Below are 27,077 nucleotides of genomic sequence, written 5' to 3'. Positions count from 1 at the left end.
TATGTGGTAATAAAAGAGTAAATGCATAAATTGCCAATAAAGAGGTTAGAGAGGAAAGATGATCATTTGTTGAGTGTAGGAAAATAAGAAAGGGCTGCTATTAGAGAAGTTGAGCTGCTGCTACACTAGCAGTCTAGTATAACAGAGGATTGGTGCAAGTATGAAAAGGAACACTAATAAATTAGTTCAGTAAGTATATTTGGTGCTTAGATATAGAGAAACTGTGAGTACAGTACAGTTTGGTTGGGAGGTCTCGGTCTTGGCACAACTAAAGCTACGTGGAACAAAACCTCTTTAGAAAAGAATAAACAGGAACAACAAACGTGTTGCCTGGAGGTAGACGATGTACTGAGGCTGTGTCAAACCCAGTAGGGAGTATGGATGAAGTACATGCAGAGAGGAGGAGGCTTTGTTGTAAGGTACTGTGGGCCTGATGCATTTAGGATTCATTTTTGGAGCAACCTATGCAGTGCTGCCTAGTTCACACCAAATGCAAAACGGTGAAATATGCCAGAGGACCTCAGTGTTCAGACTGCAACACATATCCTGTCAAATGCAAGGTAACTGCTTCTTGATACTGATGCTCTTGGCAGCAAAAACCAGCACTGAAAAGCCTGTGATCAGCAACAAGACAGATGTAACAAAAAGTTTGATCGGTAACCTTAAGGAAGGAATACTGTAAGATTTATGAATCAGTAATTATGCCAAATGCATTCTTTAGGAAATGTAAGTACCATGAAGGATTATGTTTAGTGGTAAGGGATTCGTATGGGGGGAAACAAACTGTCAAAATGGAAGCTGTAGAGGCTGACAGATCATGACTTTTAGTTTCAAGATGTGTCAAGCTCCGAAAACAGTGGATCCTAATATTCCCATGCATCTAAAGAGCGTCAATCACAAGTTGCAACTACCATAACTTGAGGTTTAAACCAACACAGAAGTACTTTAACATGCAATGCCACCAACGGCCACACTTTGCTACACCCATCTTTATATAATAGAGATAATAATAATACATTTAATTTGTATTCACATTTATTTTATTAATACATTTAATTTGTTCTACAACCATGGTGAGGCAAAGCAGAAGGCTTGATCCCCCACAGTGCGGAGATTTGTACCGGAGGAACAAGTTGTTGGCAGGTCTAAGGGTGCTGGTGGAAGTTTGTGGTATGATTAGTTCCTGTATGTGTACAGGTGCATGTCTGTTGATGTATTTGTATGAGAGTAGCAGGACTTTATAGTCAATCCCAAAAGAGCCAGCGAGCCAGTGCAATGAAAACAGAATTGGTGTTAAATGTTCGCATTTTTGCACTCTCATCAGGATCCTGGCAGCAGTGTTCTGAATGTACTGGAACCTCTGGATGCTCCTGCCAGGGGTCTGTGTGAAAAGCATATTGCAGTAGTCCAGTCTGGAGGAGATAAAGGCATGGACAAGATTCTCTGTACCTACAGGGTTAGAGAGGGGTGGAGTTTGGAGATGTTTTTGAGTTGGCTGAAGGAGTTCTGCATAGATGTCTTAGAATCTGATGTGGAGTACCAATAAGGAGAGCTTCAGTTTTGCTGCTGTTTAACTGAAGGAAATGTGTGCTCATCCAGGCATTTATCTCCTTAAACAAAATGGAGGTGTAACATGGCAGTGCTTGGGTCAGTTTAGATGTGCAGCTGGGTATCATCAGCATAGTAATGAAAGCTATAAAGGTAAACAGTCTTTAAATATATCTATGGTCTTTCATTATGCCCCCTGCCTCCTAAATGCCCTCTTCTTTCAAACCCTTACCCTCCAGTGTGTAATGCAGGTGTCATGTAAATAAGTCTAAAGCCTGATGACATTATCAGTTAGTTCCTTTACTAAATTTTCATAAAGAAAACATGTCTTTTGTTGTGCTACAAGTCACTTCTGACATTTTCAGTATTTAACCAATAAATGCTTAAACATAATGATAAAAACTATTAATCATGGTTTAGTTGCTGTAAAAAGAAATTGTTTTGCAAGAATTAATATATTGGGGAAAACAGACAAAATATCTTGTCAGTGAAAGTTTATATTTTCCAACAAGTCCTGCAAATTAAACAAAAAATTGTTTTTAACTGCATTTCAGAATAACATACATATCTTTTGTCTGCATCAGCAAAACAGTGTAATTTCTCTGTGCTGGCCAAAATTGTGATAAATCACAGCTGCAAAAATAATATGGTTTGGCTCAAACTAACTGGGTGGTTAAAGTTACGTGGCCTTCGTTGCCATTGTTACAGCAATAACCACTTGGTTGCACTAAGGGAATGTTTGTACTCTTAGCAGTTCATAGTCTTAAAATTGCGTTTTTATCAACCCATCTGGCCACCACAACATTCTGCTTCTGCAGATTTTGTGGCTCTATAATAATGTCACACTATTTTCTCCTTCGATCCAGATGGACAAAAGTCAGATTAATAGCATATACAAAAAAATGTCATAAGAGACATACCAGAGCTAGCAGAAATGACTGAGTATGCACAAATTGGGGCATCTACAAGAAGCTGGGGGAATCAAAGATGCAAGCAGACATGGACCAACACCTCAGAGACAGCATAAGCCATAGACCTAACATATATGTGGTCCAATGCTCAGCAGTTTGTTTACGTTACAGAAGTCTCCGAGCCACAGGAGGATTCCGCCACACGGCATGTGGATAGAGCGAAGAGGAGAAAGCTCTGCCACTCTGAGCTGGCAGTCAAGGCTGAACAGCAACGCTGGAAAGCAAGGACACATTCTGCTAAGGCTGCGTGCCATGAATTTGTAGCTACAGTACATCCACGCTCAGTTAACAGTAAGGATTATCATATCTTACTGTGATTACAACTAATATCACGCTTCGACTCACTGGCTACAAGTTGTATGGGCAGTAAGATCCACTCAAAGAGTCCACTTGTATTCACTCTGAGCACTTTGTAACTCATCTTCAGTGCAGATTTTCATAGTAGGTCTGCCTGGCCTACAATAGATCACACCGACTCACAACCCTCCTCCCACCCACCAGTATCAAAAGCGAGTCAGGAATCAGTTGTATCAAAATGACTTTTTAAAGAGGGCCCTTTGAAGCAGTGCCTCTGTTAGGCCTCGGACCAGTCTCTTGTGTGGCTTCACAGCATGACAGCAGCAATGGTAGCAGCATGGAGCTAAAACATGAGAGAGCAGTAAAAGACAGAGAGAGCAACAGAGAGAGTGAGGGACAACTGATCTGCTTTCCATTACATTGTTTTCTCCCCATGCTACTAAAAGAGAAATTGTGTATAATCTACCTTGTTTATATAAGAAACTGATTAGGCTAGTTCTCACAATTAAAAAGAAGAATAAAAGGGGATGAGAAATAATGACTATGAGAGAAAAAAGACAAAGAGAGTAGAAATGGAGGAAACATGGAAAATGTGAACAGAGACAGAGAGAGATATAGTAATCAAAGTTAGATACAAGCCTTAAGACAGGAAGCAATGAACTGACAGGCTGACTGAGAGAGAGGAAAAAGGCCATCGTCATACAGATAAACTGATAAAGGGGAGGCAGAGAGAGAGATAGTGGCAGACACCCCAAGACAGAGAGCGAGATAGTGAGAAAAAGAGGAAAGAGAGAGGGAATCAGCAACATCATCACAAGAGAAGAAGAGGAATAATACTGTGCTTTTGAATTAAAACTGAAACGGGTAATGAGATGCTAATGTAACAACAAAGGAGTGAGTGCCCTCCGGGGGGAGCTATGCTACAGCAGGCGGCTCCAATATGAACACAGTAGATAGGGGAATTGAATTTAAAAATGCCCTTTATTAAACTACTGAAATACACACATATTCATTCAGGTGCGATTGAAGTAAAACCTGATTCATATCTTCCCACCTCTGGCTGTGTACGAGCAAATAAAAAACAATAGAGGCATCCCTGGAGAGAGGGAGCGATTGAGGTGACAAAATGGGAAGAAACAGTGAAAGTGGAGACACTTCTAGCTTCATCTAACATCCCTTTTCCCAAGCATGAAGATGTCTGCGATATGAGGTTAACATTAGGACAAGGTTCATTGAGGCCCTGAGAAGGAGCAAAAGGAAAACATGATGGACAGAGACAAGAAGAAAATGAAAAAGTCATAGACACCCCAGAGAATACAGCTGGAGAAAAAAGCATTTAGGAGAGATGAGGAGACTGGAGGTCTTTGCAATGGCAGACAGGCTTTTGACTGGGAGGTGGAGATGCAGCTTTACAAGTAAATGGGAATAATGTAGAGATCCTTGGTACAAAAGATGTAATTACTCAAGGGAATGAGTGCTGGAGAGTAGTGATGCACAGGATTTGTATAAAAAGAGTGACTGGGCAGTACTCAAGAGACTGTCAAAGGGAAAACTGGAGGAGGGGAGGAGCACTCCTGACAGATAAGCCTGCAGATATTATAGACGCACTATGAAAAAATTGGAAAGCTGGAAAATCATCATAACAAGTCCTCAAGAGGATGCTGTGAACAAGCCAATACCAAAGCACATTGCAAGAAAATAAAAGCAAGCTTAAAACCTGCAGGGATTGTGGGATATTTGCGCTATATAGAGATGCAGAGGTGTGTTGGGAAACAATGTTATGTAGAAAGAGTGCAGGATTGATGCGTTGGATGTGGCACAAAGAGCAGACGAAAAAGCTATAGTAGTTCTCAAGAGGATGTTGTGAATGAGTGAATGAGTGCAATGAAAGAGAAGAAGAGCAGAAGGTTGAAGAAAATCCTCCAGGAGATTCAGTTGGATGCTGTTGCAGGGGGACTAAATAAAGATGGTACTTGCTAAATTTAGTTTACACCAAAAACTTTTTTGCAAAGACAAAATGAGACCAACTTTTTAAAAGAATTATGTTAATTTAAGTTGTTCTCATATGGCAGAAAGAAAAAAAACAACAAACGTCCATATTTATCCTTAACTCATTGTTTGCCAGTTAGCTCCACCTGCTACTGCAAAACTTTTGACTTTTCCAGTCAAATTTTCTCAGCACTGTTTGACTCAACAGTTTTCACCAACCTTAAATTTTAATATTATAACCCACTTAAGATCACATTGTGAGGCTGAATTCAAAAGAAGAGACTGAATGTTAATGTTACGAAAAATAATAAAAACTGCTCATTCAGCTCATTCAGATATCGTTGCTGTAGCTCAGAGGAGATGCAGGCTTGGAGCGTGTTAGCGGTGGCACGGGCTAATTGGGTTTCCGTTCTTAATTAGGCCAATTAATTAGGAAATGCAGCTGAGGCCATGAGCACTCCACCAGGTCATTTACGGATTACACGGAGAGAAGAAGAAGAGTCGTGGGAAGATTGCAGGAGTAGAGAAAAGGAATCGAGGAGCTTAGGAGCAAAAAGGTCAAAAGGGCTTTTGTTGGGAGAATACCTCAGCAGGTCCCAACACCTTCACTCCCACTGAATGTTATCACTAGGTGATTCTTGAACTGTGGGTAATTACCCTATTGACAATTTAATCAAATCAATCACTTATTTTGGGAGTCAGCGAATTGAAAACAGAGACTGCTAATTCATGCGATTTCCCAACTGACACCCATTGTTGTTAATCTGCCATGAGAAACATTTGAAATGATGAAAGAGAGAGATGTGAAATGAAGTGGTTGAAACAGGAAAAATGAAAAGAACATTCCTATGCAAAAGACTGTACGATGTGCAGTCATTTGTCCGTCAGGTTGCTCTGTTTGTCTCCAACTTCCAAGACTTCCAGCGCCTTCAGGGTAAAAACAGTAACCTCTTCATTTCTACCCCCTTTCATGCACAACCACGTGGCATTCACACCATTTGCACACTGTAGACTATGATATCAGCACATGAAAGCTTAATATTGTAGAATAGAATCATGTTATGTTAGTCCAAATTTGACAAATATCGTCTTCAGTTGTAGGCTTATTACTACAAAAATATGGAACAAAAGACTTTAATATTCAAATATGAGTTCACCTGGTGACCCAAACCCAGTGACGCCCTCTACATGCTGTATATATCTGTTTTAACACTCACCTCCACAAAGAGGAAGCAGGGCACAATGTAGGTACTTGTCTTATGCTGGCATCTTTCTGCGGGTAGGCTCCTCATCTCCCTCCTCTGTGCTGACAGCCGACTGTCAATCATCTGTAAGGTCAAATGTCATCGTAAAGTTTCAGTGTACCTGATTTGTTTCTTTTTGTGTCAAATGAATTGTGTCTTATGTAAAGTTACCATGGAGTAAGATGAGGAACTACTTGATGTTTTGCAGAAGCTAAAACTGTAAATGGTGAACTTATGATAACAAAAACATCTAAATGTAATACAGATGTGGATCAGTGTTTATAATGCTAAACAGTAACTGCAGTGTTCACACTGAGAGCAACCTAGATTATATCAAGGTGTAACAATAACTAAGAAAAAAGGGTGAGGCAATAACATTTCTGGCCATTTAGATGATATGACACTGAATTTCAAACTTGTCCCAAGTTTGGCTGCGGATAAAAGTTATCTTGACTTACCAAGGGAAGAGATCTGACTGGAACCCCAATTTATTCTTTTTGTTAGTGTTAGACTCTGTGACTATAATGAGTCACTGAACAGCCCTTTGAGTTCCAGGCGATACAAGCGTGTAAATAGTAGTCTATTTATATTCAGTTCCTGCATGGCTTAGAGTAAATCTTAGGGTGTGAATTTCACACTCTGTAGAGTCACAGCAAAGAGGCAAATAACAATATGTGGAATCAGTTGGCTTTTAACCTGAAAGTTCAGGATCTCTGATCATTTTCAATATTTGTCTCAAAATGTGTCACTATACTATTCAGACAAAATTAAGTAAAAACTGTTTTCACCTCCATGTATTTAATTCACATGATCACATTTTTGTCCCCTAACATTTACCAGATGCCACCTAGCCTTAACCATATCTCAACAATGCTACAGTGCCATGCATACATATTGTAGGGATACATCACTGGAAAAAAAACATTGGTACTGATCATCCAAAAGCATAATTGAACAAAGGTTTTGCAGGAATGTCAATCATCAGCATTCGGTCTTGCAATAGCCTTGTGCTTCATTCATTATCAATAAATCAGCTCAAGGATGTGCTTTTTAGATGTGGCACCACTCATATGAAATCAAATCTTCACGGTAAATAATAGAAGCACCATGTGACTACTTAAGATCTAAAATCATAGTAAGTACACTTGCTGGACAATTTCTATATAGAGTATTTATCTGGTAGCCATCATGCTTCATGTGAATTTTACAGATAATCAAGTCTGAACACAAAGAGAACCCTTTTACCATCTATCATGTGAAAGAAAAACATCTATTTATACACAAATGCACACCTATACACGCAGACATACCCAGTTACACATATATAGAGATGCCCACAAAGATGCATCAACCACACACACACACACACACACACACACACACACACACACACACACACACACACACACACACACACACACACACACACACACACACACACACACACACACACACACACACACTCACACCACGGGTAGGCAATCAAAAGAATTGGGGGGGAAATGAGGTTGAAAGGAGGAGAAGTAGAGTGGAAACAGAGGAGCAATGATCAAAAACAAAAGCCTGACAGAGATGAGAGAGAGACAACGTCATGATGCAGACGTTTGGAGACTCTTCAGAAGTAAGGAGGGTGGGGTGGAAGCCAGCAGACTCAGCAGTGGGAAATAATAGCGATTGGGGAAAACAGGTAGAAGTTGAGGAAAAACAGCTCCAGTCCCCCAAAGTAAGCATAAGAGGAAATGGAGGAAGACATGGTGAGGACATTTTGTGGTAAAAAAGGAAGGCCAGCTCTGAGTTATTAAGGGGTTTCCAACAGAGTGCAATCTCAAAAGTCATTTCACTCTACAAGGATTTAGGTTTGAGTTCAGGATTATTTGAATAAAACAGCAAATGCTTTTCCCCCAAGGACTGTGAACTTTGAAATCATGATTGTATCAATATTTCAGAATTCAATATAATTTTATTCATTCAAACACCAATTTGTTCTCTCAGATGTGGAGCTTTTTCCCTAATCTCCTTGACGACAATTATCTCACTGACTTTATGACTGGGAGCACTCACTGTATTTGAAGTGATTTGATTGTGTGTAATTCCTGACACTGTTTATTTAAAGTTGTAAAGCTCTTAATTGGTTTTTTTTTCACCCTACTGGTGGAGCATGATTATCTATTTAATCACCATCAGATATGTTACTACGGTGTGGCCTAAATAACATACCAGTGCTTTTGTCCTACTATGATTGTTGATCATATCTACGTAATCTAAATAAAAAAGGAATGCATATGGAGCCAGAGTGTGTGACACTTTTTCCTACTCTCAAGTTTACCTCCAGTGATCAGCACCTCACTACAACCCTTAGTGTGCATTACTTTTCCATTATGTATGAGGGCAAAGCTCTGCTGCCATGTCAGCCCTTTCCCCAATCAGTCGGTTGTTATGGGTGAGAGAGGAGGCAGCCACAGTATTCATAATGTTCAGGTGCACTATGAAGAAATGGACACGTTCCACAACGTGACAAAGAAAAGTTGAATCATCCATTCATGTTTACTTGAACACACGAACAAGCACAGCAATCTTCCCATTTATGGTGAAGACACAAAGTGTATATTTTTTCATGCCGGGAACATGTGAGGAAATTAGGAAAAGATCCATGTATGTACTATTTCTGGTACATGTTTGAAAGAGCACCACAGTATATGCATTAATAACTAAAGCATTAATGATGCAATACTCTCCCAAACCTCAATACACTTACATCTTCCCTCATCTTGAACAGTTTAACAGAAAATATTAGCTCATAGTATGTTATCGAAGATTAACAGCACATTCAACAGTGTTCAGACTTAGAGAGATCCATTCTAAGCCATGTATGCTTTTGTAGAGAAGTTCATAACCCACACACCAAGCTTGTGACTGTTACAGACACTGAGTAATGGTCTCTTCAGTTTAAACATGCAAGATTTAGGGATTATAAATCATAATTTCTGAAAAATCACCTCCGGCGCTGTCACAATGTCCACTTACTTGAACTTCAATTATCTGGCAATGAAGTCCCTCATGGCAGTTTCTGTTCCACGTCATAGATTTATCATCGAGGCTCTCTATTAATAGCATTGCATGAGGCATGTTTATGGCTGCAAATATTCTAAATGTTGAAGAATTTATTTCATACATTTTGCTACATGCATTTGCACAACTCATACATGGTTTACACTTCTACACGCATATGCATTCTCTGTAGGTGAGAGACTGGATTTATGTCTATGCACTGTGCAATGATTAGCTGAGTGATAACAGACACACACACACATATATATATATATATATATATATATATATATATATATATATATATATATATATACATTCACAAAGCAGGGCATAAGCGTTCACTGTGTTTAAGTGTGTTAATCATTCATGCAGCAGATGATATACATGTTTTCACCCTCATTTCCCCCACTATCGCCTGTCTGTCTCATGGGAGATACTATCCCACTATTAACCCACTATTCCAATATGATTACAAGCCTCTACTATAGTCGAGCCTCTGCTACAGCTTCAAGTGGTTTGATTAATAAAACAGTGTTCATTGATTCTAAGAAAAGAGAGAACATGTTGTACAAGTTACGTCAGAAGATAAAAAGATGCGTACACACACACACGCATATATATATATATAGATGCATACACACACAGCAGGTTATCTGCTGTAAATACAGTATTTGGGTCTCCCTTTATGTACCCATCTTCCAAAGCAGTAAGAAGCAATCAGACATAAGGCTGGCGTGACTGATTGTCTCTTGTGCTGCTGTCCATGTCGTTCACAATGATTTGCATCCTTAAGCGTCACTCTGGCACCACAGCAACCAAAGACCCCCTCACTATCTGGCTGGCACACACAAACACTTACACACGCTCGCACATACGCACAGGTGCACAAAAATATACAAAGACTGATATCCACACATCTGTATGCACAGGCTCATTTACACATACACACACATAGTCACTTTTGGGGAAATAACATTTCACAACTTTAAATTGGAGACACAGCTTTTGTCTCCAATTAATTGGTCTTAAATCTGAAATTTGTCCCCAAAAGTAGTCTATGACAGACCCACACATACACACAGTATCACATATGGCCGACATATATTGTAGTATTCATTACACGTTAACTTGAATGTCTGTCCAACAAGTGGTGCAGCACAACTGATGTGTGTGTGTGTGTGTCTGTCTGTGTGTGTCTGTGTGTGTGTAAGTGAGACAGGGAGAGAGAGAGAGAGAGAGAGAGAGAGAGAGAGAGAGAGAGAGAGAGAGAGAGAGAGAGAGAAAGAGAAAGAGAAAGAGAAAGAGAAAGAGAAAGAGAAAGAGAAAGAGAAAGGGAAAGAGAAAGAAAGAGTGAGAGATCATCCTGCACAGAATTCCTGCTGCACCTCAGGTTCAACAATGTGGGTCAGAGAGATGCACAATCACATTCTCACACTCTATACGCACACACATATTCAGGACAAGCCATTTCCAAAAAGAACCACAGGAAAAAACGTGGATTAAAAAACTCACCTTAGATCTGTGTATGTTGCTGAACAGTGTTGCTGTACAGTGGCCACTGCTGTCCGCTGTCTCTAGGAGGATTTACTCTTGCAGCGGACTCCCATTCTGTGGTTTTCGTTGTGGTCTCTTCTCTTTTCCCTTCTCGCCTCTTTCAAAGCAAAACCACCTCTCACTTCCACCGCTCCGCCACTGAGAAGCCTTCAGCACTGAGTGTGAATAGAGAGAGATAGAGAGCTTGCCCACTGCCAGGCACCCTGCCTCCAGCCAGCCTAGTCTATATCTGTCTGCACTCTGCCGCTAGGTCGCTAAGCTAAATATGATGATCTTCAACAGCACTTCAAGGCTAATTAGTCAAGTGAAAGGATCCACAGGCTTGGTGAGGGAGGCTGCTGCTCAGCGCAGTTGCCGGTGGATACGAGGAGAGGAGGAGAGAGAGCATGTGTGTGTGTGTGTGTGTGCATCTGTATACTTGTGTGTTAGAGGAAGAGGAGAGGCAACGAGGAGGAGGAAAAAACAGAGTGGGAAGAGGGAAAGAGAGAGTGAGAGCAGAAAACAGCAAGCATGTGAAATGCTGAGATAGAGACAGAGGGAGCGAGAGAGAGAGAGAGAGAGAGAGAGAGAGAGAGAGAGAGAGAGAGAGACAAAGAGAGAGAGAAAGAGAGAGAGAGAGAGAGAGAGAGAGAGAGATAAAGAGAGAGAGAGAGAGAGAGAGAGAGAGAGAGAGAGAGAGAGAGAGAGAGAGAGAGAGAGAGAGAGAGAGAGAGAGAGAGAGAGAGGGTCTGTATGAGTGTCAGAGGCTGAGGCAACCCAGTGGCTAAAACGGTAGATACTGTGCACTTTAATAGCCCATGAAACCACTTTGATACTGGCAGACACCATGGGCTTTGTGTGAGTGTGCATAGGTGTATATTTCTGTGGTATTGTGTGTGTGTGTGTGTGTGTGTGTGTGTGTGTGTGTGTGTGTGTGTGTGTGTGTGTGTGTGTGTGTGTGTGTGTGTGTGTGCGCGTGCGTGCGTGCAATTATGCAAAAATGGAAAGTCAAAGCAGTAAAAGAAAAAGCCATGAGCATTCATAAAGTATTGTGTCACTGTTGGTATTGTTGTGTGCATCTGTGTCTGTGAGCAGTGTGGCTCTTTACTCAATATGAATGACAATGTGAGCTCAGGTGAGCAGGGGATCACAATCCATCTCATCCCATCATACACTACACAGTGGGTTAATTTTGCATTGTCAAGAGGAAAAGTGGGACGCATCCTGCGTATGGCTCTATGTGGGTCAGAGGCCCACAAGTGCAAGCTCACCTGCAGATTTTGGCTATTTTTGTGTGTGTATGCACTTGACTATACCTGCATAACAGCATGTATCTGTCCTCTGCTTCTTTCAAGGCTAAAACAGAGACAAAGAGTGTGTTTCTGTGCATGTGCTTACATGTGTGTGTTGGTACATGTTCAAGCTGCTGTACTGGCACTGGTGGACTGCTGGACACTGGGAAATTCCCTTGAGCCATTGTCACACAGATTGGTAGAGTTCTTTGCCTTCAATATTAGATTGTGTGAAATGTATTCAGATCTCAAGGCAGGAGGATAGTTTGACATTTTGGTTTATTTGCTTATTTTCACTTAGCGTTAATTGAGAAGATTGATACAGTGAGTAGGCCCTGGACTATTTCTTGGCCAGACACATTAACTTGCTGGAGTTCCTCATGGTTACCTGGCAACCTCACGTGAGAGCAACAGTCAGTCAGGAAGCAGTGTTAACAAGATAACATGTTAATTAGTGAGCTTTAGAGATTTTGGTAGGAGGATATTGTTACCTTTGAGTCAGGCTATCTGTTTTGCCAGTTTCCAATCTTTATGCTAAGCTCAGCTAATTTGAGGCTAGCGTTAGCTTCATATTTACCGTGCAAACATTATAGTGGTGTTAAACTTTTCATCTTCTTTAACTTAAGAAAGTGAATATGGATATTTTCCAAAAGGTCAAACTAATCTTTTAACATTTTAGGAAAGTAAATATCATCTCCTCTCATATTTAGCCAAATATGTATTACAAATTAACAACAGTCTTGAAATCTCTTTGAAATCCAGTTTGAATGGAACAATTATGGTTAAGTGTGCAGTCAGAGTATGGCATTAAAAGGAATTAAATCTCAGGGGAATATAAAAGTAAGGCATACCTATTACCAGTAGAAATTTTCAAATATATGCAGATTTCTTACAGAAGACTTTTCAGACAGATTGTGTAAAGAAACAGCATTATAAAATCTGCCAACCCTCTTTCTGCACTCAAACAAATCACTCACAGCTGGAGAGGGACTGTGGACTACTCACAGTGAAGTGTATTTTTTTCTTTTCTTCCTGAGAATGAGGGATCAAATCACGTGGTGACACAGATATCATAGTTCCCATGGTAACTCGCTGCATTCACAGAGTATATTGACTAGCGAGGAAAAGCTCATACACAGAAATTTTTATTATAAAAACATTTAAACATGCCCATTAAATGTAGATGAAACAAATGGCACTTAAAAATGGCCTTGCCCATGAACAATTGAATTCCCATACCTACAGTACATGATCTCCCTCTTACAAGCTGCCACAAAAGCCCACCTAATGCAACCAGCCTGACTAAATGCCATCTGAAGGGACTAAAAATTTAGTGTGCAGAAGTTGAGGATGTAAAAGAAAATAAGCTCACGCACACAAGATTTTGAATTAAATGTCAGTTAAAGACTTTTAATCACCTACATTCTGATAAAATGTCAAAACTCACATAAGAACAAACAAACAAGTTAAGTTACTCCTTTTTAGGTACTCACATTATCATAGTTTTACTTCCACTTGAATAAACCCTAATAGTCCAAAACTGCTAACCCCGATATTATAGTATCAATAATGTGATGTCATTGTGTGTGTGATATCAAGTGGCAAAAGCAATGCTGTTAAAACCACATGAGAGGTAGACATTTTCCAAAGATGCAACACTTTTATGTCATAACACCACCTGGTCCTTATAAGGATGTAGAAACAACTACAGTATATTTTAGTGTCTACATTAATATCTGTCTTTTACAGCCTCCCAAAGGACATCTACTGTATATTATCTGCCCCATCATTTTAACTCATACTCTGCAGGTATGCAGTTTTCAGTCCCTTTCGTGATGGTTGAGGCCTTTAGATACGCCTGTCTGGTCTTATATTGAGTGATGTATGTGATACAATAACCCCAGTGGCATCATACATTACAGCAATGTAAAGAGTGAGAGGTGTTGTCTAAGTCAAGGACAAACGGGGAAGGTAAGACACCATACGACTCTGTAAATAGAGCAAGTACACACGGGTGGACGTGTGCGGCCTACAAACAGTTATACACACACAAGTGCAACAGAAATGCCCATACATACACATACACACATGCAGCCCACCTGTCCTCTCTTGACTTTCTTCCAGCCCAGTATCCTGGAAATTACAGCCATATGAGACAATTCCGCACCTCACAATTTCCACCCGGCACCTGGTGCCTATGCAGGAAGCTCTATATGCAGCGAGGTGGAATGTAAGTGTGAGAAGTTTCGGTGGTTTATGGGTGTGCAGCACATCCAATTTTCATCCAGAACACCAGTTTGTTTCCCATCACAAACCTTCTTAATCACAACCTTTCCCTAACCTTATCAAAGATGCCTAACACTAACACTAAAGAAACCTTAAAGTGGCTATAATCAATATTTTTATATCAGGAATGGATCACGAGACTACTTGTATGTGAAAGAGGTCATATGTGACAAAACCACAGAGAATTATGACCTGACTCAGCAGTTCCCCTCACCTCTTTGGAGCTTTATAGTGTCTGATTTTGTTTACCAGCCAGCAACTTAGCTACCATGTAGTTCCCTACTGCTCCATAGTTTCCAGCTTCAGTTGTTTTCAACAGAGAAGTTCGAAAAACCCACTGTATGTCACGTACCAATCACCAAACAACAGTGAACAGGTGCTCCATGTTTGCCAGATATGTAAAAAATGGAACTGCTTGCTAACTAGTAAGTCCTTTAGTTAACCAAACTAAACCATAACCTAACCTTAAAGTTATAATACTTGAGATTTCACTTTTCGTTAATTTAGCAAAAATACTCCCAGAATACCAAATGACATGTTTATTGATAACTGAAGGCAGAAAAATGCTATTTGAGCAGCTAATCTGTAGGAAATAAAACAGAAGAAGACAAGTGATATATTCATACTGTAAATCATTGTAGCTATATTTCTCCCTTATGCCTGGAAACAGCTATTTTGCCCTCCAGGTTACATCATAACATGACACAGAGTATGTATATGTGCTCAAATTGTCCTCTGAATTTTGTCCAGTATGCCTGCAGATTTCCTGTGAATCCATTGTGCATGTGCATGGCATTTGAATCCAGCGTGGACATGGCAGACTCTGCCACTCACTATGCAAAAAACAGTATTATATGCTAGCTATAAATAGTTCTCAGCTGTGTTTGATATGGTGAAAATCATAACGATTGTATCTTTAACTGAGTGCTATGCTTACCTTAACCATGTTAATTGCCATAACCACATTTTTTCTCTATCCTTAGCCATACCATACTTAATACTACCATATGACAATTTAGTAAAATCAACCATTTCAAATATGCTGGTACATACAAAAAAAAATTGGCATTGTTGCAGAATCAACTAATAGTGACATTCTTGTCTCAGGAGGGTTGCAGCTGTCCTTCACATATGTGCACAACCACACAAATTCAAGTCTGCATTCACATGAAGTGTTCTCACAGTCACTTATATGGCACCAGGGTGGCTGAGTGGTGAAACAGAGAGTCCTCCAGCTGGTCAACACAAGCTTGTGGCTTTTTCTCAACAAGCATGTGCCCTGTTAATGGTTTCCCTGACATTCTTAGTTCACAATATCTCATTGAAAAATATACACAACCTAACTGGAACCTGACAGAGATAACTCTATCTCTTAAAAAAATACCACATAGCACTTGACGCAATCTGCTTCAAAGTAGAAACACATTGGTCTCGCTCCCTCTTTACATGTGTATTGTATGCGCACAAATGCACAAGCAGAGCTCTTTCAGTACACTACAAAGGCAGATACAAGCGCATACACAGGCTAACAAAGAGCAGTATTTAGAAGGTGCTGGCACTTGTATGCATGAATACAGGTACAAAAGCACACGCACACAGTATTGTTAAGGAAAGGTTGCTATACTAACAAATCCCCCCACACACACACGCACACATGCACAAAAGACAGCGAGAGACTGTTAAGGGAAAGCCGTCTGATATGAGCCTGCGTGCTTCAACTGTCTGGCTGTTCATGTGAAGACTCTCTTGTCTTGGGGAATCAGAAGTAGGCCGAGTCAGTGAATGTGCTCATTTCATACACTATCACTGTGGATCACAGCCAAGGACATTCTCGTTTCAAATTGCCATGCTAGGGAATTTCAGCTATAAAGAATTAATCAGATTTTTAGCAAAATGGGATTATAAAGAAGATACAGCACAGGTCAGCTAAGTTGTAATTTATGAGGCTAAAATTCTGTCCATCACTGAAGATGATGTTAAGCTAGTTCTTCAGGGGTTCATACCCTAGATTTAGACAAATTAAAAAAGCAATTAATCGCAAGAAAATGAGCTTCAAGTATATTGTGGTATAAATGAAATATGAGTAAGTTATAATGAAATATACATAAAAATAACTTGGCTTAGTTTTATTTCATGGAGCTATAGAGTAGTTGAATGGTCCCTGTGATCTGTCCTTGCTGTCACTCATGAATTAAAACTTTTTATCCTTCCCACACTAGTGCATTGTAAGTATTATGTGACATGAAGTAATATAGAACCCTTAAAGGAAATATTATTTGTTTTTTTGGTCTGAATGGTATAAAATTGCGAGGCAGCTGGATTAGCGAGATCACAACATCACAAGATCATGCGAGAATCCAGAATCCCACCAAGGGAGAACCATCTCAAGTCAATATCTAACAATTATTAAAACATTTTTAAAAAAGGTACATCTCGAAGAGTAGGGTTACAAAGATGAAAATATAAGTTTTGAACAAGAGGAAAAGGGGACTTTTATAAGTTTTAAATTCTTGAGAATACAAACTGTATGATACTCTTGTTCCATTGGTACCGAATAGCCTAAAGCCAGTATGGTCACAATTATATGCAAAATCTGCTCACAATAAACCCCTTTGGAATAAATATTGCAAATGATCTCTTTGTCTTGAATGCAAAATAAAATAAACAAAGATGTGGTCTTGCAGGGGTAAATGTAATCTCAGATATCAGGTCATGCTGATTCACTGCAAAAATGTTAAACTACCAAGCATAAAAGGACTTGACTGACAATACACCTGCCTGCAGTCTATCTAACGAAAGCCTTTTAACTCACAAAACAAAGTGTAATAATATGCAAATAAAACACTAACAATGAAACAAAACCAAACATGAGACATAACATAGCCTGTCGGAAAACCAGAGCTGGAACTTAAATCCTTCATCTTAGCAGTTCTAGGTGAATGTGTGTATGATTTATGGAAAAATCTCTCAAAATAAAAGAATACCCAACAAAATTTGTTTGTTAAGAACAATGAAACACTCTCCCCCTAGTACGCCCGAAAGGTGCTCATTTGCAGAGAATGGCAGAATCCAGCTTCACAACAGTTCATAGAAACTTTTCAAATGCCCATTCATGATATCAGTATTTTTCAACTCGTATTATCTTCAAAATATAGTAATCAGTGCAATGCTTTCAGTCAGCTGTTTATATCTAACACTCACTATCAATGTCAGTTACAGCTGGTGATAAAAAATGAACAGACAGTAAACCAAGGCCGAGGTATTTGCTTCTCTGTAGCTGGTGAGCAAATTCAGAGCAAAAACACCAGTGGTCTTGGCTTCAGCAGTTTTAGCATGTTAGCAAGACATCATAACATTCTGCTCCACTTCATGATCAAAAACTCCTTGATCAAGCTTAACTGTAACAACAAGCAAAATGTTACACTCATTTCCAAAAACCTTTAGTTTTTGCTTTCAGACTGTTGAAATGTCTTCTTTCCAGGATAAATAAATTGTAGTAAACTAGCAGTGCTGGATCCTGCTGTCCCATATGTTTATGCATGAAATTGTTGATAGAGTATAATTTTTTTGAAATAATCAAGAATCCACCTTTAAATATGTAAGAGAGAATTTCTCAAAGGCACAAACATTGAATATTAGCATTAGACAATTAAGATATATTCATTTGAGACCCATATTTTCATTATCCCATTGAAAAGGCAGATGCAGAATCATTAATCTGGGTTGAAAAGTGATTATACTTTTGAGGCACCCTTTCATACAGAGAAAAGTTTATATAACATGTTATGGTTTAAAGACATAATGCTAGGTCTATTGCATATTTAGTATAAAATGCCCCTTTACCCCAAAGCATACAAATATTAGCTGTCACTGCACAGATACCCCTCAAATCATATCTGATAACATGACCTGAACTGAGCCCTTGCTATTCAGGCCACATACTGAGACTAGAGATGTGTTTTATGGTTAAGTAGCTGCACCTAAACTTGCACTGATATGATTGCGTTCAATACAATACTGAGATTAAGATTCAATTTACAACTTTATGCTTTGATGGCCATCATCATCTGATATAAGAGCAGGGGATTATACCATGTTGACTCTATACTATTTGATCTTTTGACCTTTTACAGCCTGATTGACTCTAACCAGCCAAACAAAAAAGTGAATATTGGTTTAAACTGTTTTTCTTTAGCCTACCCTTTCGTTTTTCTCTGCTGCATTATTCTCAATATGCAGATAGCAGGTCATGCTGGCGGTTGAAGCAGAAAGCAACCTGTTGCTTTTGAGGAAAGCTGTTTTATCTGCTTAGTTCATTAAAGCATAACAGGAAACATGAAGCTGCTGCCGTGGGTGCTGGGTGGAGGGTGGAGGGCTGGCCTCACTAATGACTGGAGTCAGGTAACCACCGGCGGCCAGACCCGACTCTTTTCCTCCTCGGAGACGGGTTTAGACACGAAGGGATGTGGTGAGCCTGGCTCTAAGGGAAGGTTTACTCCTCGTGTTTTATCGATATTGCGACCTCCTCTCTGAAAGCAACTTTATAGACGCGTAAAAGTTTGGCAAATCCAACGCTGTTCTTGTGGGCAGCGTCGCGTTTCGGAGTGTCAGTGCAGAGGCTACTCAGGTGTTCAACCACACAGGGAACTTCGTGTCGTTTTTCTACCTCTTCTCGCCGCATAATTCATTGAGCTGGACGGAGGATTTCTCTCCTTTTTACGCTTTTTTTGGACGCGTGTCCATCGTATGTCCATTTTTTAATCAGACTTACTTTCGTTTTCTTACTTCACATTGTTGGACTTAAAATACCAAGTGGCCAAGATTGAACAGGTAAGTTTTGTTTAAAAAAAACCAACTTATTTCAATCAACATTTTTGCGGGAATTTTAACACAAGTTTGGTGTACGTGGTCGGTTGACACCTTTTGAAACTGGGCCAGCTGGTGGAAGTGAGCCCAGCCAGAGTTGGACAGCCCCAGCAGCTGTTGACTTGTCTGACCTCTGTTAACTATTGCAAAGAGCTTATTGATTAAGCCTCTGAAATATAATTTGGCTGTTCAAAAGTCACTTCTTCTGATATGTTATGACACTCTTCAATTTCTTTAATCCTGATCCAACCTGACTAAAATATAATTCTGGCACATGTACTGCACTGTCATTGTGAACAGTTGTGAGTTTACAGACACCACTGCATTGTAGTTATTGTAGTTTTATCTTAAATATGCTGTTATGTGTGTACAGTAGCCTGTGTTTCTTGCACTTCTCTCTCTATAAAAGACCAACTGTTGCTCCCTTCTGCAATGTTTTGTGTGTCAGTGCTGAGTTTTATGAGTAATTAAATCCACAACTTCAAGTCTGCAGGACATTCACAACAGTTTTATGATGCAGTAGTTAAGACAGTGGGGCAATCTTGTACACCTTTCGAACTGCTGTTGCAGCTGCATTTCACACCCAACACACACATACGCCCACACACACACACACACACACACACACACACACACACACACACACACACACACACACACACACACACACACACACACACAAACACACACACACACACACACACACTCTCTCACTGACAAAACACACATCAAGCAGCATTAACCACACACTTACCTACTTTATGAAAACATTCTGCCATGTCATCACTTTTGAACCACAGCTAGGTAACCTTGTGTATGTAAGCTTTATTTTTATTTTTTTTAAAAAGAAGAAAAGGAGCCCATTTCTGACTTACAACCCGTCAAACAGGCACTGCTTAGCATGCAGCTGAGCATACTGATTTACAAGCAGGGATCCCAGCAGGAGCTCCTGACAACATGGCTCCTCTTCTGTCAGCCTGAAGAGTGGAGGGCCTTGAGGCCATATCCAAGGGGTGTTACTCACCTCTGGCTTAATTTGACTCTCAGAAAAGACTAACTTTCTCGAAGGTTTATTAACAAACATGCTTATGCGTGTAGTTTCAAAGAGAAGTTGCACAGAAGGGATCAATGCGCAGGATACATGAAAATATGTGACAGCAGCAAAAGAAGCAAGCTGATTATAGGCCGTCACTGCTGTTTTGTGACACAATAAATAGGAATCCTTTATCAAGACACATGATGACAAGACTTCCTGTTCTAAGATATTCAATCCAATGTTTCAGAAAACGTAGCAAAACTGATTTAATGCTGTAAATTATACAGAGATACCCTAATTAATTTTATCAGCTTTGCAGGAACCTTGCAGGTTGTTATACAACAGCTTAATGTCCATATGTCACTGTCCTTTAAATTCTCTCTTAAAGTGGATTGAGATTCAGACTAAGAGCAGACTGAAACCAAGTTTTACTTTATCACACTGCTGCCGTGTTTTTATCTGTTCGACTCTACTGAATGTTATGTCGACTGTGATTGCCTTTCATCTTTGCATGCTGAGAGTTTCTGTTTGGTAATCATTACTCATTAAGCTCACTAATGTCTCCTGTTAAAAGCCAGATTGGAAATCTGTTAACTCCAAAATTTAAATATCCCACATTATGCTAGAAACACCTCATAGAAATGATGTTAAAATTGAACCAGAGTTCTTGTTTGATGAGAATGTATCATTTGGCAGTAGCATTGTAGTTGGCATTGTGACTATCAGAAAAATGTTACCTTGAATGCAGTGTAACCTAGAAGTGGTTGAGGTCATGTCTGTCTAAGCAATAATCAAGTAAGATATTCAATGTGTAAGTAAATCCTCCTGGTGCACATGTAACAAAGCCAAATTCAAGGCAACAAGAAGTAGTGTCTTTGACTTATCTGCTGGCCTGTTTGTTGCTATTCAGCGGAAAAGTTCTATCTTTCTTGCATCCAAAATATAGCGTGGAACCCAAGTCAGTATACTAGTTACTTGCAAAGCAGTTTGGTTTTGATATGAATCTGCAGAAATCTACCCAAATGTACAAAGAAGAAAAAGGAGAAAGGGGGGGGGTAGAGTGGGCGAGATAGCTGTTAAAGGCAGATAAAAGGGCAGGAGAAACTGTGTGGTCGTCAGCACCACCAATCAGCACAGTTTTATCTTTTCAAATCTTGTTGAAGGGAGAGAGTCAGACTGACAAGGCAGAGGGGGAGATTAAAAAACAGAAAGATAAAGGGGAGGAGACAAAGAAGTAGCTGGGAGTGATGAAATCCACCACTTCTTTGCTTGGCAAACTGGGTGATGGATGAATTTTCAGCAGGAGGGAAATTCCTCACTGCCACATCGCTTGCAGCTCTGCATGTCTGTTGGTCTCTCTGTCCTCAGTCTAAGTGATATTGGATTTTCTCATCTCTCCCCATTACAAACTGAAGCATTGTCATCAGAAACCCAACTCCTCTGTGACTGTTAGCACATTTTAATATTTGTATTAAAGCTGTTTTACATGGGTTGAAATATCTGTATAGTAAGTATATTCTGGTTAATGAAGCCCCCCTCCTCATGAGGTTACAATGTCACATTTTCACAGATCTACCTCAAGCTCTCTCTTAATGTCACGCAGCCACTGTTCTGACTGTCTGTTTGCAGATTGAACAAAAAACGCTCAGGGCTGTTATTATTATGGCTATGCAGGAGATTAGACTCAGCAGGCAGAGCATAAACAAAGATGTTTCACCTGCAAACAACGAATCACTGAGACCCCTGCCATACAAATGTCTTTTCTTTACAGCTAAAGAGATGTGAGGAGTGAAGAAACAATGCTGTCACAGGAACAACTTTGTACAAATGCTGAGATAACACCAACAAACAAATCATTTATTCAGTTGATATGTTATTTTCTTGAGTGTGCGATTCCTCATTTGGTCTGGAAAATATGAGAAAACTGTGGAAAAAAACCTTAACGATTTCCTAAAGCCCAGTAAGACACCATCACTTTTTTTCAAAGAGCGATAGTCAAAGAAAGTGCTCCACTAATCATGATTTGATTAAGGTGTAACATAGTTGTTTTTTAAAAAATATATTAACTCTGATTATTCTAAATGTGTGTGTGATCTTATGCTAAATTACTCCCTCATGAGCTCATCTAACCTGCAGTGGGTTTCTGCATTATGTCCTTCTGTCAGTCTCAGCATACCTGACATGCCAGCCACGCCCCAACATTCAAGTGTGAACTATAGTCTCAATATCACAGACTCCCTCTTTTTTCTGTCCTCTTTCTCTTGCGTTGTGTATAGGTGTAGAAAGTGGTGTTGATACAGTCACTTTGCTCACTTTGCTGTGTGTCTGTGTGTGGTATTCTTTTCATTTGCAACAATCTGTTTACTCAAAGTCTCTGTCTGACAGAGAAGGAGGAGGGCCGAAAGAAAAACATTTACTATCTTCAGTACGTTGTACACATAATTTTGACACAACCAACAATGTATTAATCAAACAGACAAGGATTAGACAGTTAAGTAATGTGTTATGGTTATGAGGGTAATGGTTTGAGGAGATAACTATAAGAAAGACCTAAGCAGTCTCTGGCAGGATCATATTAATGCTTCCCCACATTTACTGACTTCTTTCTCAATTATTCCTTTTTAAAGTCTAGTCTAATTTTGCAGTCCCCATTAAGGAAGCAGTTCCTTGTACCTTAGTGGCCTTTGCATAATATGAGTCAGTTTCTAACACTAAAGGAAACTTGATGAATAATCGTGATATTTTATATATAAATTGTATTGTATTCTATCTGCTATGAAAAACAGAAAAATAGGAGTTTAGTCTGGTTTTCTGATGGACATACACATGTAACAATGGTTAGGTATTCATATATATGTGCAAATGAAACCAAGTGGACAATATAAATGATGCAACCTCAAGACACCACACAAAAATAACACCACATGCATGTGGTTACTAGGTTACAGTGTCTGGTTAGACATGGTGCTCAGCACGCAGGTGACAGAAAACCCCCACAACTGTACACTGGAGGCAACAGTTACCCGAATGATGTCTGTTTACTGTGTGGGTAAGTGTGGAGATGTATTTTAAATGCTGGCAGAGCACATTAAAAATTGGATATGCTTTAGGTTCATATGCACCAAAATGATTGAACATAACAAGACATTAATGAAAGAATTGACCCACGTTTTGTGGTGTGTGTTGGTGTCTTGGTGGAAGTGTTGTTAATGTAGCGGTGCTAGCAAGTTGCCTTATGTTGCACATCCTTGTGTGATGTGCGATGTTCTTGTCTAGTCAGTTAAATGGTGAAAAATGTGCCTAACTCACAACTAATTTGGAAGAAGCTCACCTGTTGCCCAAAGTGCCAGCAACTCAAAAAATGTAAGTGTATATGTGTTCTCTAAAATGAACTGCCAATATATACAGTACTGTATAAATATCCTTTTTGCTCTCAAAGAGGCTTGGAACTTGTTAACAGTTTCATTTTCCGCTTACAGACGTTCCTCTCATCTGACGTTCAGTGAAACAAAATATTCCAGCTTTTGTTGTGCTGCTTCACTTGACAGCTTTATCAGCACAAGTTGCCATTCTCTCAAATTCGACTATCTAATTAATGAGTTTGTCAATCACACAGTATCCAGGGAGGAGCAGTAGTCCATATTTGGTAGCCTTCCCACGCTGTGATGTGGCCTTGTTAGCCCTCTTTTGCACTAGTTATGAGTACTGTAATGGCTTGAGTTCCCGTATTTTTTTTTTTTTATGGATACTGCTGTTCATGATGTATTGATTTTTAACAAAGGTGAATTAACCTTTTGTTCTGTGTGGTTTAAGAAGCTTGTGCCTCATGTCTGCTGTTATCTTGACAGGTTGTAATGTGTTTACAGTCACTCTCTGGTTTTGTTTGATTTCCATTAATCAGCGTTTGCAGTATTATAATCAAATCCAGTGTTCTCTAGCTGTAGATCAGCCTTACAGGATGAAAAAAAAACATGTCTTCAATTCAGCCTTATAATGAGTTTGTGATCAGCAGTTGTGATGTTGTAGAGTCAGTGGTGAACAACTCATTATTGATTGCCCAGGTCAAGAGAGTATATCTTGTCTCTCCTAGATGTCTTTATGAGCTTAGCGTAAACTTGAAGAACATATTGTTGAGAGAGAGAGAGGAAGCATTCCTTCGTAACAGCCCATTGAAACTGGTTCAGCCATGGTGGTGGTGTGAATGCTGTTGTTATTGAAACCCCACAGTGTTTGGTCCTTGGAACCACCCAGGACTGTTAACCCTGATATTGATGACTTGTAAAGTAAGGGTGGGTTAAAAAATGTACATAGGTTTAATAATTCTTAACCTGATCATTTCAGCCTTTTTAAACCTCAGACGCTTCAGCAACATTAAAGATTTACATGGAAGTAGAGATGTGTGTAAGTTGTCCATTAGAGTAGGTTCTGTTTCTCCAAATGTTATAGAGTTCCTGTATTTCAGGAAGCATGTGTATTATGAATGAATTCTGCTTTGTAAATAATTTGTGAAGTGTTAGATTAACTGTCAGACATGAATTTCCTGAGTTTTAAAGAACTTTTAGTCACGATGGAGCAGCACTGTCGATTAATTTGGAATTAAACAGGCCAGCATTAGCCAACTTAGCACTTGAGGTTTGTAAAAAATGTATTTAACTACCCTCATTAAAATTTTATATCAACAGAAAAACTAAAATATCGAAACAACACACCATTAAAAGATACAGTTTCTGTGTGTGTATTACAATTGAAAAAGAGGTAAAGAGAGAAATGATGAGAGGAGATGTAAGTGAGAGAGAAATGAAAGACAGTCAAGAGGAGAGGAGGACTGAAATAAAATGACCATTTTGACTATTTTCAGCCTCTAGCTGTCCGAATTAGGGAGAACCTGCAGTTGTCGTTGTTGTTGATGTTGTCAATGTCTCAAAAACAGTTTTTTTTCATTTGATGTGTACAGTGACGTAGTTAAGGGAAATAAATACATATATAGGCTGTTTCAGCTTGGATTGCTAGTCTGTTCAGAAATAAAACTTATTTGTTCTCTTCGCTTCTATCACAAACTAGCTACAATTCCGACATGAATTTCCAAATGAAATATGAGTGCAGACGATGTTATGGACAAGGATACATTTTACATTTGAGTCAGAGTGGGTTTGGTGGTTGGACATCAGAAGCTGTGTGAGCGGGGAAAACTCAATTTTCTCAGTCAATATTTCACACACTGAGGAATTTATTGCTTCAATCGACTGCATTTACCGTCAATGCTGATTGGACATCCACATATAATGTGGCAAGATTTTCCTTTTAAATAGCTTAATAAAAACTGAATATAAAGCAAGGGTTATGTCTGTTAAAATGGAACATAACTCTGTCGGAAATTGTTCAGTTCAATGAGTTTCAAGTACTTCCGCGAGATATTAAACAGAAACAGCAGCAGTCATGATTCCTTTCATAGCCTTGAGCTTGTTAAGCAATATACCTTATTTAAGAAATAGACAAGAAATTGTTGGATGTTTTACATTCTCATTTATGTTTGGAAATATGAAATCTGGGTTCGCTATCTTGGGGAGAGATCTCAATCAATACTGCTCAGTTCCATCAGTGCTTCAAAGAATATTTATTACATTTATGTTTCACTCAACAAATCATGTCATTTTGATGTGAATTCATCCTTCATTGCCTTCATAAATGCATGATTGGGAAATATCTCTGGATTGAATGATGAGTGTATTGACTCTAGTTTCTTTAAAGGTGGCCTGGAATTTCAGCTGGTTTGTCCACACTGATAATGATGAGGGAGGAAAGTTAAACATTAGATTGCCTGAGTAGATGTTTACAAGGTGACTGGACACTTTTGTAGAATAGATTTGAACAACCTCTTGGCTTGACATTGTAAGGTCTTACCAGCTTTTAGCAAATGAGTTGTTTTATTTTTATTTTTTTAAGTTATTTCCAAGGAATACATTTTAGGGATAAAGAGTTTGTTATGGAATCTTAAAGGTTGTGTTTGCAATGTTGTGCTGTGTTGTCCTGATGGTAGTTGTATTCACATACAGGGTGCAGTGTGTTGTGTGATGTGTTCAATGGAGCTACGAGGCCCCGCGGCAGTAACACACAGGCCTGCAGGCTTTTGATGCTATGACAATAGCGAAAATGAACCGAGACCGGATTACACTAGTCCTGCATTCCTCTCCAAACCTGTTTGACACACACATACTAATCCTGTGCACACAGACAGACAAATCACTGAAGCAAGCCAATACATGTCTTACACACGCTCCAAGTGCAAAGAGAATGCTAACCAACAAGAATAGTGTCTACATGTGTGTGTATGTGGGGAGTCAGAAAAATCGTTAGTAGAAAATCCCAAAATGGTTTTTATCATTGAAGTTGTCACCATGAGAGTTTCCCTGTGTGTGTGTGTGTGTGTTTTTTTTCTTATCAGAGCTGCCTCAACATTTAGTCTATTTTCTATATGCATGATGAGTATCACTGAACGTGGCATTTTTTTTAGAAATTGATTAGTCTTTCAGCCAGACTCAATTTACACCTTTTGTTTCTTGTAATCCATTGCACTATGGGAATGCCAACTGTCAAAACCTGCTTTCTATTCACACAATTAAACCTCCTCAAGGGTATGTTGTAGTGCACAACATGGTGAGTGATTAAACCACGGAGCAGCATGAACGAATAACCTGCAGCCAGCAATTTCAATGAAGATCCACACTGACAGCATGTGTCAGTGAGCAGAGCCACTTCAGGTTAAAAAAAGGTCACTTTGCCTTCATTTCAGTAATATTTTGAGGGTGCACTATGCCTCTGAAGTGCTGCTGTTGGTTGAAAATTGCACTTCAACGTCCATATTTTGTTGATGGAGAAATGATGTAGTAATCGTCCTGCTGCAGTGGCTCCACAGTCCCTCCTATCCTCACTAAAGGCATAAAGCATGTTAAGGGTTAGGACAGCA

The 27,077-nt window shown here is 39.4% G+C and overlaps 2 protein-coding genes across 2 annotated transcripts in view; one reads left to right on the top strand and one right to left on the bottom strand.

Annotated features, from left to right (window-relative positions):
- The window catches only part of LOC133993733 (phospholipid phosphatase-related protein type 5-like), a 52,696-nt gene extending 41,848 nt beyond the window's left edge, over positions 1-10,848 (bottom strand). The window contains exons 1-2 of the mRNA XM_062432772.1: positions 10,613-10,848; positions 6,023-6,133 (exon numbers count right to left, since the gene is read on the bottom strand). Of these exons, the coding sequence (XP_062288756.1) occupies positions 6,023-6,133 (111 nt within the window). The 5' untranslated portion in view covers positions 10,613-10,848. The remainder of the gene's footprint in view (positions 1-6,022; positions 6,134-10,612) is intronic.
- A 7,684-nt stretch (positions 10,849-18,532) lies between these two features.
- palm3 (paralemmin 3) overlaps positions 18,533-27,077 on the top strand; it is a 41,715-nt gene continuing 33,170 nt past the window's right edge. The window contains exon 1 of the mRNA XM_062428336.1: positions 18,533-19,041. The gene's annotated coding sequence lies outside the window, so the exon portion shown is untranslated. The remainder of the gene's footprint in view (positions 19,042-27,077) is intronic.

Source organism: Scomber scombrus, chromosome 2 (assembly GCF_963691925.1).
Source record: "Scomber scombrus chromosome 2, fScoSco1.1, whole genome shotgun sequence".
NCBI lineage: Eukaryota > Metazoa > Chordata > Actinopteri > Scombriformes > Scombridae > Scomber > Scomber scombrus.
Note: the sequence above shows the minus strand (reverse complement) of the source record. Positions and strands in the feature narration are given on the sequence as shown.